The sequence below is a fragment of the Diadema setosum genome, chromosome 22, assembly GCF_964275005.1.
Source record: "Diadema setosum chromosome 22, eeDiaSeto1, whole genome shotgun sequence".
Lineage (NCBI taxonomy): Eukaryota > Metazoa > Echinodermata > Echinoidea > Diadematoida > Diadematidae > Diadema > Diadema setosum.
Window position 1 is genome coordinate 8,400,207 of NC_092706.1, and position 12,417 is coordinate 8,412,623.

Here is a 12,417-nt window from a genome sequence, read left to right on the forward strand (position 1 = left end):
TCAAACATAAGCATGCAACGAGGCGACAAGGAGATGATTTGCTGGAACACGAAAAATCGATAAGTAAAGGGCAGACCGATACAATTCAATTCAGTTCATTTCAGTTCAGCTCAATTTAATTCAGTTCAATTTGTTTTAAATTCGTATCTAAATTTAGATTGAATTAAATTAAATTTGATTAATTGAATTAAATTCAATTCATTTGAGTTTATTCAATTCAATTCAATTCGAATTATTCCATACTTCTTCCACAGGACGTAACATAATGTACGGAAATCACAAAATAAACTTGATTACACAACACATTGTAGCTGACTAAAAATCAGCGTATCAGGGCAATTACCTCCCGATACTGCCCGAGGACAATTACCCCACCCCCCCCCCCCCCCGGCTAAATACTGGTTAGTGGTAAGGTTAGAGTAAAGGTTAGGGTATGGGTTAGGTTTAGGGTTAAAGTTTACGTTAGGGTTAGGATTAGGTTAAGGATTGGGATTAGGGTTAGGGTCAGGGGAAAAGCCTGGAGTAATTGTCCAGGGGGTAATTGTCCTGATCCAAAAACAGAAGTAATCTCCGAATTGAATTGAACTGAATTTAGTTCGAATCCTAGAGCTATAGAAGTCCGGTTTCATGCAGGTTCTTGCATGCTTTTGCATCTCTTGATTTCGCTGGTTTGTTGCCAGATGAAACGGATACATTACAATTATGTAGTTATGGTTTTAAACTTACTTTTTTCTCTCTCTCTATAACGTAACGTCATAATACTTTGTCATACTGTCGCGAACAATTTTGCCATTTTGAGAAATATGCAAAACAAAAATTTAAAACTAAAAAAAAAAAAACCTAACAAAACTAAACAACGACAAAATTTCATAAAATAACGTCGTACCTTTTCGTTGTATTTTGCAGGCATATGACATGGTGGTGTCGCACGAGACATCGTCCCACTCGCCGGCGGAGTTCATCTGGACGCAGTCGTTCGTGCCACGGAGATCTTGCGGCTGACCAGGGGCCCAGTTCAACGTCTGCCAGACGCTGAGCCCCTGGCAGTCCACCCAGCGGAACAAGCGCTCCTGGCCAAGGTCGCTCATTCCTGGGGACGCAATTTGAAACACACACGAGAAATTGAATGTACATTATTCTGATAAATCTTGATACGAGGGAACTTAACACTTGTATTCGATCTAACGGCCTGTCTCCATATTTCTGATACGACGGGGGTTACTGCGGGGAGTAATAATTTCCCTTTTTAGTTGTCCGTGTTTTGCCTGAGAGAATGCAAGGGTCAGCAAGCGACCAATTCTAGACTTTTATTAAAGCAAATCTAATGATAAGAAGACACCACAAAATTAATACAGTTGGAAAATCACATTGGCAGAGTCTCGTGACCGCGGTTGGGTCGGTAATCTATTGGTTGATTATGAGTTCCTCCTGCAAACAAAATCATTGACCTTTGAATAAACCCTTGCCATCACTTACTTAAACCCTCTTAAGAGAGAAACATACTGATTCTTTAAACTTTCAAAATTATTATTTTTTTTTGATCCCCTAATTTAATTTTAATGGCGCCTATGGAGGGCCATGATGGACCAGAAATGTACGTGTCTCAATAACACGAATGAACATTGTATGTCGTACAGATTATAATTAGTTTTCATCATTTTGTACAGCTGTATCTTTGAATAACCTCTCCTGTAACATAGACTCATGATTCTGTTTTAGTCTACTGCCCCCATATTCAACAGTGTAGCTGGGAAGAGATAAAATAATATACATTCGTTTTCAGAAGAATCTGGCATGATCGATACCCACCTATCCAGTAAGTTGCTTGTTCTAGAACGCGGGACGAATTGACGAAGTCCAGTTCTTCGCGAGTATCGATCACGGCTAGATCGGAGTCGGGGTCGTCTGCCTGGCACGCTAGACGAGCGTCGAACCACGTCTGCGGCGCCACGCTGAATCGCCAACAGGTGAAGTCGGGGCCCTGCTCGTAGTTGGGCGGGCAGTTGGTGACTGGACCAAGGGGAGGTGACGGAGAAGTGTCATTGTATATTGGACACTGTTCAGGATTCTTGCAATGATCATAAGCTCTATGGACACGATTGTTCAATGTTCAGGGCTGAATGTGAGTGATACCCAGAAGCTGCTACAACACCAGCGCCTATTGCAATTTTCCATTATCAATAACTGCCATTAGTGGCCACAGAAACAAAAGAACCTAGATATTACATCTCTCTCGTATGGGGGGGGGGGGGGGGTATTTCCCCTACGTGTTACTTACACTCTTACTTCAAGTTCAAGTTCAAGTTCAAATTCATTCGTTTTTTCCACAATATGTAAACATAAATCTCACTTTCTTGAATCACAAAAAACAATGCATACAATTTGTACAGAGAAAACAACAACAATAAAAAAAAACTAACAGTAGTGATACATTGCAATAGTTGTACTGTGTGAAAAAAACGGAGGGACCCACTAAAAAGACAATGCTTGTAGAGTGTAGGCCCCTCTTGTATTAACCCGTTCAATACGGGAACCTGGTGGCCTGTGTATTAAGTCTATGGGGATTTCAGAATTTAGTATGGAATGGCTTAAGTGATCGATGCAAAAATTGAATTTAATTGAAAACAGCAGCAAATCAGCACAAAAAGTTTGTCACAAAAAAGTTTGGCAGCCCACTGAGAGACAGAAGGACAAACAGTTACACACAAAACAACAAACAGAGTAAAGAGCATAAGACAAGACTGGGGCAGCAACAAGACTACTCGTAGGGAAAGAAACTGACTTGACGACACGAAAGGAAACAAGACTATAGCGTGATAAAGAGGTAATAGAATAGACACAGGAATATGCAACAAAGACAACGATCCACTACTAGACGTGAATGGGGATCAGAGATAAGAAAAAAAAAAACCCAAAAAAATTGGGGGGGGGGGGGGCTGTGCAGAAACAGTATTTCGTAAAGTCTAGTATTATCTGTATAATTCATACATACATCAACATATCAACAACAGGTTTTCACCTTACATCGACTTCGTACACAATAAACATTTATAAATAAGATGCACTCCTATTCTGATAGTTGAAAATGCTAACCTTGGGTCGATGAACGTGAAATATTATGATTTAACAGTAAATATTAAAAACACACTAGTACCAGACCAGACATGCCTAAGCAAAATTAATATTGACATCTGATAGCTCTGAACATTGTGAACTTAATATTATTTTCAGCTGATTCCCGATCTAATATAGGAGATGTTGGTTGTTGTATAGTGAGAAGAGAAAACAAGAATACTCATCAACTAGAACTTCATCAAAAGAAAATATAACAAAAAAAACAAACAATTTATGACGATTTACTAATAGGGATTGAGCGCAGCGACATACCTCCTTCAGGCAGTGTTGTAGCATTGATTGAACCAACATCCGGGAGACTTCCGAAGGTGAAAGTTTCGGCATTCAAAGAGACAATGTAGCTTGTGGATGAGGATAGGGAGTCCGCGTTTATACTTGACGTGTCGTAGCCTTGGAAAGTAATGACCTGATAAAACGCAAAGAAAGACAAAGAACAACAAAATAATTATGGCAAAGATGATGGTGAGGGAGACTCAGGTAAAAAAAAAAAAGAACCCTACAAAAACACAAAATGCCATAGATCAAACAGCCAATAACTCCCCCCCCCCCCGCATTTGACTTGACTTACAATGTAGCTCATTATCAATCTGGGCGAGGGGTTGGGTTACTGAGAGCAACTTCTCGGAAGAAATCATTGCATTCCCATAAACCATGTCCAATAACTGCTTGCTATCTAGTTTCTTTCGACTATGTACTTTAGAGATTCCGTTTTTCTACTTTGTTTTTCTTTGTCATCTTTGTCATGAAAGAGCTGATTTCATGTGCCCGTTCTTGAACGGCCTTGGTTAGACTTAGCCAACAAACAAAAACAAAAACAAGTTTCTCTAAAATAAAAAATTAGAACGTGGTTTATTTTTGTAATGTTACATGTTCGTCGTACTGCTATTACAATATTGATTATGACCGACGGCTTTGTGCTAGTCTTTGCAGACTAATGTCGTTTTAAAGATGAAAATCTCCTTTAATTAAGTAAGTCACCACTTTGCTTTAATGCTTGGTATGGAAGCATATTCGGTGAGGCATTATTCCTCATTTACCCACTTTCTAGCAGTCTTGTTTATAATCAACATTGCAACATTGGTACGATTTTGATTAAAATGAACCATCTCCATACCCTGAAGATGAGATGCCGTTTTTATAAAGACTGTTCTGCAAAATTAATTTCCCTTTCCAGCAAACTTGGTCAATCATGATAATAGGCACCATTTTCCAAGAAGCAAGTGTCTTGGATTTATCAAAAATATTTATTTTTACATCTTTGAGCCTCCACAGTCTTTTGGTCTACTTTGAAGACCCTATACCGTGCTGAAAGAAGGGTGACCCGACTGAACCGATTTTCACTCGAGGAACGCTCGAAAACCATTTACGACTAGTACAGGCCTGCTGTCATGGAACTGCCCGTTAGCGAATATGAAGCGTATGCTTCGACTTCGGTCGAGCTGCTCGACTTCGTTTGTATTGACATATGCTTAGAGATCAATGATAAGGCTGTATACACAATCTATTACGGGTATTCCCTATCCGAGACAGGCCAGTCTTCTAGTTGCATGATACTCAAGTTACCATATAGGGCGATGTCACCTGTGGATCGCTCTTAAATCTCGAGAGTGAGAGTGGTACTCTAGGCCTAAGGTAGGCTACTCACCCTGCTCATGTTTTCTGTCTCGAGTGTGACTCTATATCCTGTGACGTCACAATAATAAGAGCTGGGGTTCCATGAAACACGTAGCGTGTCGGAGCTTACTGCCTCCACATCGAAATCGGTTGGGTTGAAGGCATCCGGGATGACATCGTCAACTGGCAAAATAGAACAGGAGATGGGGCTCCGTTAGATAACGTCTGGTAGGGGGGGGGGGGGGGGAGGGGGATTTAGTTGCAGGTACCTGCAGCTAGATCAACGTAATCTGTGGAGGCAAGCACTTGTAAAGGCAACTTGTCGTTATCATTGCTTTTTGACCCAGTAGACCATTTTGACCGACGACATATTATTTTGGACAAAATACCATTGTAATCGATTTTGCAGAATTTTATGTATACCGACAAGTTAAGTCATGGGTTTCTTTGCTAATTTGATTACTGTAGAAAGACAGGTACTTGGGAAATTATAACTCAGCTTTCATTAAACATCTTTACGGTAATTTTAGATCAGGCTCTGTACCTGCTCACAAATTTGTACATGAATGTATTATGTTACTATTATTATTATTTTGAATAACCTTCACGAACCCGTGCAGGAACAATTCTTAAAGGTAAATAATATGTGTATAATGAAATGACAGAAAGATTTTAGTGAGAGTTTAGGGCTGATATTTCAGTCAAGATAAGGAAACCGCACAGCGAGGTTGTAAGATGTGATAGGGATACATTTTTCGTATAGAACATTTTTGACGTACGTGGTCTCCGAGTCACGATATATTATAATGCAATGTATGCAGTCCCATTCAAGGTATACAATATTGGGAAAAGGTGTCATTATTGTCCATGAATGTAAGACAGGGAGAAAGAGAGAGAGAGAGAGAGAGAGAGAGAGAGAGAGACGGAGGGAGGGAACGCCAGCTCGATTTGTGTGTATTACTTGAAGTTGAAAAATATGCCTGAGCGGACCTTTAAGCGTCTCGCAAATGTATGGCTTGGCGAGGTCGCAGCGGTCATCGTAGTAGTAACCGTCGGCGCCCTCGATGTACACGCAGTCCTCCAGGTTCCCAGGGACCCTGCTCGGCTGGTCATCGCCCCAGTTATAGATGGCCCAGTTGTTGGTCGGAGTGTCGCACTCGACGTAGTAGAAGATACCCTCTGATGCGACATCATAAAGACCTGTATAGGGCAGCATCAACAGGAACACGAGAATCAAGCTATGATGGCAATCTCAACAAAGCGTGGTAGTGCGCCATTTCGGGATTCTTAAAGATTTTAAGAACGTTAAGATTTCAGATTGACCGACATAAGCTTGCCAGCACACCAACCTGACAGCAAAAGTGGTATGTGACAATGTTACATTCGATGCAAAAATAATGAGATGGATGGTCTCCTAAGTGTAAATTGACAAACCAGTGGTCATCAGGTTCATCCTTTGCTTGAACATGGTTGATGGATTCCATAAATAAACGTTATTGTTACATTGCGCAACTTTTTCATGCCCTACCTGACATTTAGTTTGAAAAGGAGTGAGGTACCTAACCAACTAAAAACAGAGAAAGGTCTTTTGTACTCATGTTCACATGAACTATCTCCGAACTGGCTTATTCACGCTGTCTGTTATGTTAAGGAGTACGGACCGCTCCGATCTGGCAGAACACCCGCCTTTTACTGCGGTATCTCCATTGCGCAAGCGTATGCTGAATGCATGATTATATTGCGGCGGGGTGAGCCGGTTGCCGCATATGATTATATCATGCATACGTCAAACGCATGCGCACATGGGACACCGCAGTTAAATATTGCGGATTTTTATGTGACGTCGGATCGGTCTATCAACTGTCTATACTAAACCTTCTGTAAATTGTTATTCATGACGTCACAATCGACAGGACCCTGGCCAGACCAAAAAGAAAAAGAAACGTCGACTGCGCATGGCAGATATCAAACTCACCGATCCACCATTGGTCGCCGCCGGAGACATCCCGGATGTAGCGGTTCTCAAGTGCGCTTGTGATGACGGCGAGATCGGCACCCGGCGTGGAGCGGCAGTCCTCCCTCGCAGCCTGCCAAGTAAGGGGGGCGCTTCCAAACTTGTAGCAGGTGGGTCCATTCGCGTCCGCTTCGATGTAGCCTTCGGGACAGTCGTCTGCATGAATGTGTGAATGTGTGTGTATGGGGGTGGGGGAGGGAGGAAATGGATGTAGAAAGAAGAAAAGTGTGGACGATGTGATTGCCGCTACACATTGTTCGTCGCACACGTCTGCTAGTTTGCCTCTAATCACCTACAACGCTATGCACAGTAAAGTTCATAGACCCTTAGACTTGGAAATATAGTAGACATACGTGTCTAATGATACGTGGTTAGTTGCAGTGGACTGAAGGTATGAATGATGATAAATATACTTCAATCTCCTTTTGAAAGCATTAGCATGTACAATTGGCTCGTTCACCTCAGTTTATGGCTCAGCTCTCTATGTTCATACTCAATCTGTATGTTGAGGTCGAAAATGAAATTTTGGGCATGAAGAAATGTTTGACCTAGTAGATGTTAAATATAGCACGAAGAAATTCAACGTTTCCCAGATAAAACTTCTTTTCTAGTGAAAATCATGTTTAACGCACAACAAAATAAACCATACATTATATTTCGTGAGATGAGGGCCACTAATTCTTCATGTGCCGTAGCACTTATCGATTGCTGTTCGATTTTTTTTTTTGTTTTGCCTTTAATTATTGGTAATTCCTCTGAACTTACCCGTATGGTAAGTTTTAGATATAATATCATCGCAGGATATGCTGTCGTTGATTTACACTTCCTCTCTCTCTCTCTCTCTCTCTCTCTCTCTCTCTTCTTACGTTCGTTGTATAAATCCCAACTAAAATCAATTCGAACAAACTTGATTCTCCAGCTGAAATGTACACTGCATGCGGAGACACCAGCGGTGCTCCTACGGGTAATAGCATGGACTTACAGAATTGTTCGTAGGTGAAAGAGAACCCGGTCGCAACACCAGCTGAGTCGGCGGAAAACCTTATGGCAAGGGTATTCGCCGTACTGATGACGTCATCGGGAATGTCCGAACCGGTCAAAACCTGAATATAAAGTAAATGCATTAAAAAATGAGAATGTTTATACTGCTACTCATTCTTCTTGGTACCGTTTAGATCTCTAAAATTCCCTCGAAATAAACCAGTAAATTCTATGGGATGCGGGATTTTCAAGGCTTTCGATATAAATCAAGGTCAGAATTATATTGAAACGTACGCTTTGTTCAACAATATGGTCTATGAGATTTTTTTTTAAACATCTCGAATCTGGTTGAAGGAATGAATGTCACAATAGGAATTTGACCTGCACATTGTACTGAAAGTGTAATCTTACTCAAAAAGTACGCATCTTTGGACAAATATTACTTTTTGTGTCATATTTTTTGATTGCCCTCCATGAGGGAAACATTTCCTTAATAGCCATTTTACACATGAGTGTTAGGCTGTTATCCAGTCATCTCTGAAAATCCCAACCCACTTGCGGGATGCAATTGCAATTGTTTTCAGAAAAAAAAAAGACCCGACTAATCAAGTTAAATTTGAACATCAAAAACAAACAAAGAAACAAACAAACAAACAAACGACTACAACACTACCACCGCCACCATCACCACCACCACCAACAATAACAACAATAACAAGAAGAAGATAATTATGATGTAGTCCTCACCAATGTTCCGAGTGGCTCAGCGCGGCTTCCCACAATGCCGAGCGTGTCACGGCCGGCTTCGAGGTCAAATCCGGAGAAGGTCAGGCGGATGTTGTATCCCTCGGTAACCTGGATAACCCAGTTGCAGAGGGCATGGTTCGGATACTGGAAGCCGTAACCCGGGGAGGAGATGGTACCGGACAAGTCCGTCAGTACCTCATTAGAGCACATGTCTGTATAAGGAGACGCAAGGGGAAACATGGGGAAAACACTTTTACATCTTCATTAGATAGCAAATCCGATGGTTCAGTTGGCTCTAAGCTCACATGAATGAGAGAAAAAAGGTGATAAGATATGACACTATGATGATAACCTCTGACTTCTATGAGATCAATGATTACAAGAGGGAAATGAAGAAAATACCTCCACATCTTCATTAGATAGCGAATCAGATGACTTATTTGGCTCTAAGCTCACACAAATGAGAAAAAAGATGATAAGATATGAAACGTCGATGATAACAGCTGAATTCTTTGGGATTCCTGACTTTTACGATCAGTGGGAAAAATAGCGGTTATTTTTAGGAAATGCTAAATTTTACATTTTGTTTTCTACCTTGACATTCGAGATTAAAACATGTTTCCTTCTAAGAACTTATATATACAATTATTACCAATTCGTAGTTTATTTATTTATTCATCTATCTATTCATTTTCTATTTATTCATATTTATTGTTTTTGTTTTCTGTTTTTGTTTTGTTTTGTTTGTTTGATTTTACAGATGAAGGGGTGGTGCATCAGTTGGTTTTAACAGATACAAACCATCGTAGAAAGTAATGCTGAAGCCTGGCATGTTGGTGCTGCCGTCAGAGGTGAAAGCCAGCCACATTGTGGCGGAGTTGGTGGTGAAGGACTCGTTGACAGGACCAGACAACTGGCCTACCCTGGTGGTGAGGTCGACAGCATTGTCCCCTGATCCCGGACCGAACTCCAAAGTATCATAGGGGCCCTCTGTAGAATTACATTACCGAAAACCAATGATGATAATGTATTGATAATTAGATCGAAGACGGTAATCAGTTACAAATCTACTAATGAAAATAATGATGGTAATAGTAATAGTAATGGCAAAAATGATAATGATTCAAGCACCACTTATTATCACTGCAATATCGATGTTATCGTGATGTCAATTGTAAAAGTAGTAACGACTGTGAAAACGAGTAAAAAAGTAGTCTACGAATCAGGCGTTCTTTTCCATTTTATCAACCATAGAATCGGGAATGTGATCAAAACCACATGGAGGTCTATTTTCAAGTTGTTTTTTTTTTCATTTGTGATTCTTTTGTAGGCAGAAATTATTTAGTTTAGTGCACACTCTCCTCCCCCCCCCCACACACACATTTTAACATAACAGTTATAAACACACCAACAAACTCTTACCTGTCATAAAATCGGTGACGACGGCTCTTATTGGTAACAATTGTTGGCAGAAAACGGTCCAAAGGCAGTACTCGTCGTTACCATAATTCTGCGGATAGTTAGGCGAGGAAATGGTCGCTGTTCCCTGGACGAGCCGAATCGTCTCCTCACAATCTGCACGAATCCCGAATAAATATGTTTTTTAAACGAAACTAAACACAGATATATATATATATATATATATATATATATATATATACATATATATATATATATATATAATTATTAGAAGAAAGAGTCTCAAGTACGCCATGGATCCAACGATTACAAAAAATACTTATTACAAAATTTTTCGGTCTGCCTCAGACCTTCGTCAGTGCAAAGACAATGAATCTATATCAATGAATATATATATATATATATATATATAATTTATCTGTTCATAACAGGTATACACACACACACACACACACACACATATATATAAATAATTATATATCCTTGAAATATATATATATATATATATATATATATATATATGATAACATGAGTATTACTATCCATAGATTTTTTTTTTTTTGCAATTTACTGCAATATTCCGTCTGAGGCAAAGACGTCGAAAAATAATCTATATTTCTGGTATTATTCGTTAATAAAAAGAGTTTACAGAAGGAAAGCATGAAAATGGAAAACACAAACCATGATCTTGCTCCGCAAAAATGGAAAATCCACTGGACGCATTGGCATAATCGGAGGTGAAATGGATCCACGCAGCAGAGTCCTTGATCATGAAAGACGCCGGTTGGACGGTGCCGGAGAATTCGGCGTACTTCGTGCTGCTGTCCGTAGGGTCATCTCCGTTGCCAATCTCTAGGACGTCATAACTGTGCGAATCAGGAGATAATGAATTAGAGGAGCCCTCTCCACCACCACCACCACCACAACAACAACAACAACAGTAACAACAACAACAGCAACAGCATCAACAACAATAACAACAAACAGAACCACAAAGGAAAACAGGTGAAAAAACAGACCATATCCAAATGCACGGTGACCTGTGTTTCTCGAGTTTAGACAAGTTGTTTTAACTGCATTGAAACTTGGAATTGACAATGATAATATCAACGATTATAAGGCTTTGGAAATCGCAACACCCGTATTGAATTGATGAAGTGTCTCTCAATGAATGGATTTACATGTAAAATTCCGCTTTAATAGAGCGTGAAAGTCTACTTTCGAATTCAAGTCGGGCGAGGGGAAAAATATTATGAGAGTGAATGTAATCTCAAGAGTTAGGATTTTTGCCATCGCCGTCACGATCAGCGTCCTCGTATCATTGTAATCATCATGGTTACAATCATTGTTATCAAAAAGATGATGTCTGATGATTGAAATAATTTTCATTGTATATTTTTCTTCTTCTTCAATATATTCTAATATCATCATCATCATCATCATCACCACCATCACTATCTTCCCCATCATCATCATCATCGTCAGCAGCAGCAGCAGCAGCAGCATCGCCGCTGTCAACATCCACAGAATCATATCATCATGATCGTCATCACCAACACCGGCAGCACCATGGTATCCTCATTATAATCCTCCTCCTACTCCTACTCCTCCTCCTCCTCCTCCTCCTCCTCATCATCATCATCATCATCACCACCACCACCACCATCATCATCATCATCATCACCATCATCGTATTCATTTCCGTCATCATCGTCATCATCCAAGATCAGGTCGTTGTCATGACAATCATCATCAACATCATCGTCTTCATCTTCGTCATCATTGCCATCATCCAAGATCAAGTCGTTGTCATGACAATCATCATCGATTTGCCAGGGCTTGGCAGCCACACTCACAAGTATTCCGTCATGAAATCTCTGATGGACAGCCTGATACGGGCCTGGTCAGTGGTGAGGTACCAAGTACAATCAAGCCTGTGCGGGTAGTCCTGGGGGAAGTTCGGGGACTCAATGACCTGGACCCCATCGACTGGGACGGCGACATTTCCCCCGCAAGTTATGTTCAAGGGCGAGTTGTTACCAGGTGCCTTATCAGCAGGAACGTCCTCTGGCATACACAAAGACAAACATATACTAGTAGTATTAATCCGCATGCTGCCCTTTGTGTGCGTATCATCTATGGTAAAATGAGGGATATAAAAGTGACACTCAAAGGCTGTCCTGTGCAAGGGAAGAGGCATTTCATGCCTTATGTGAACTGTTTCGATATTTTAGCATACAGCTGCAGAAAGACAGCAGTGGTGCCATGCATCACAAGCGGAATAGTTTACACACTCGACGTACATTCTAAAGAGGGCATGTTTTAAATCCAAGGACTAACATACCCAGGGCAATATGTGGAAACGTGAATGCCTCAACGTATCTTCCATCCTTGCATGGTAACGTAGGGGCAAGGTCAATGTACTTTTGATATACAATTACCGAAAGGAGCAAAAGGCTTCATACTAATGGCTTTCATATCAAGCATAAGATGTTATGTGAGATGGA

At 40.5% G+C, this 12,417-nt stretch overlaps 1 protein-coding gene across 1 annotated transcript in view; it reads right to left on the reverse strand.

Annotated features, from left to right (window-relative positions):
* Positions 1–12,417, reverse strand: part of LOC140245598 (uncharacterized) — a 68,911-nt gene that overhangs the window by 20,869 nt on the left and 35,625 nt on the right. The window contains exons 35-46 of the mRNA XM_072325162.1: positions 11,767–11,977; positions 10,592–10,776; positions 9,914–10,066; positions 9,293–9,481; positions 8,492–8,703; positions 7,746–7,866; positions 6,725–6,919; positions 5,740–5,949; positions 4,781–4,932; positions 3,388–3,541; positions 1,810–2,010; positions 887–1,090 (exon numbers count right to left, since the gene is read on the reverse strand). Coding sequence (XP_072181263.1) covers positions 887–1,090; positions 1,810–2,010; positions 3,388–3,541; positions 4,781–4,932; positions 5,740–5,949; positions 6,725–6,919; positions 7,746–7,866; positions 8,492–8,703; positions 9,293–9,481; positions 9,914–10,066; positions 10,592–10,776; positions 11,767–11,977 — 2,187 coding nt within the window. The remainder of the gene's footprint in view (positions 1–886; positions 1,091–1,809; positions 2,011–3,387; positions 3,542–4,780; positions 4,933–5,739; positions 5,950–6,724; positions 6,920–7,745; positions 7,867–8,491; positions 8,704–9,292; positions 9,482–9,913; positions 10,067–10,591; positions 10,777–11,766; positions 11,978–12,417) is intronic.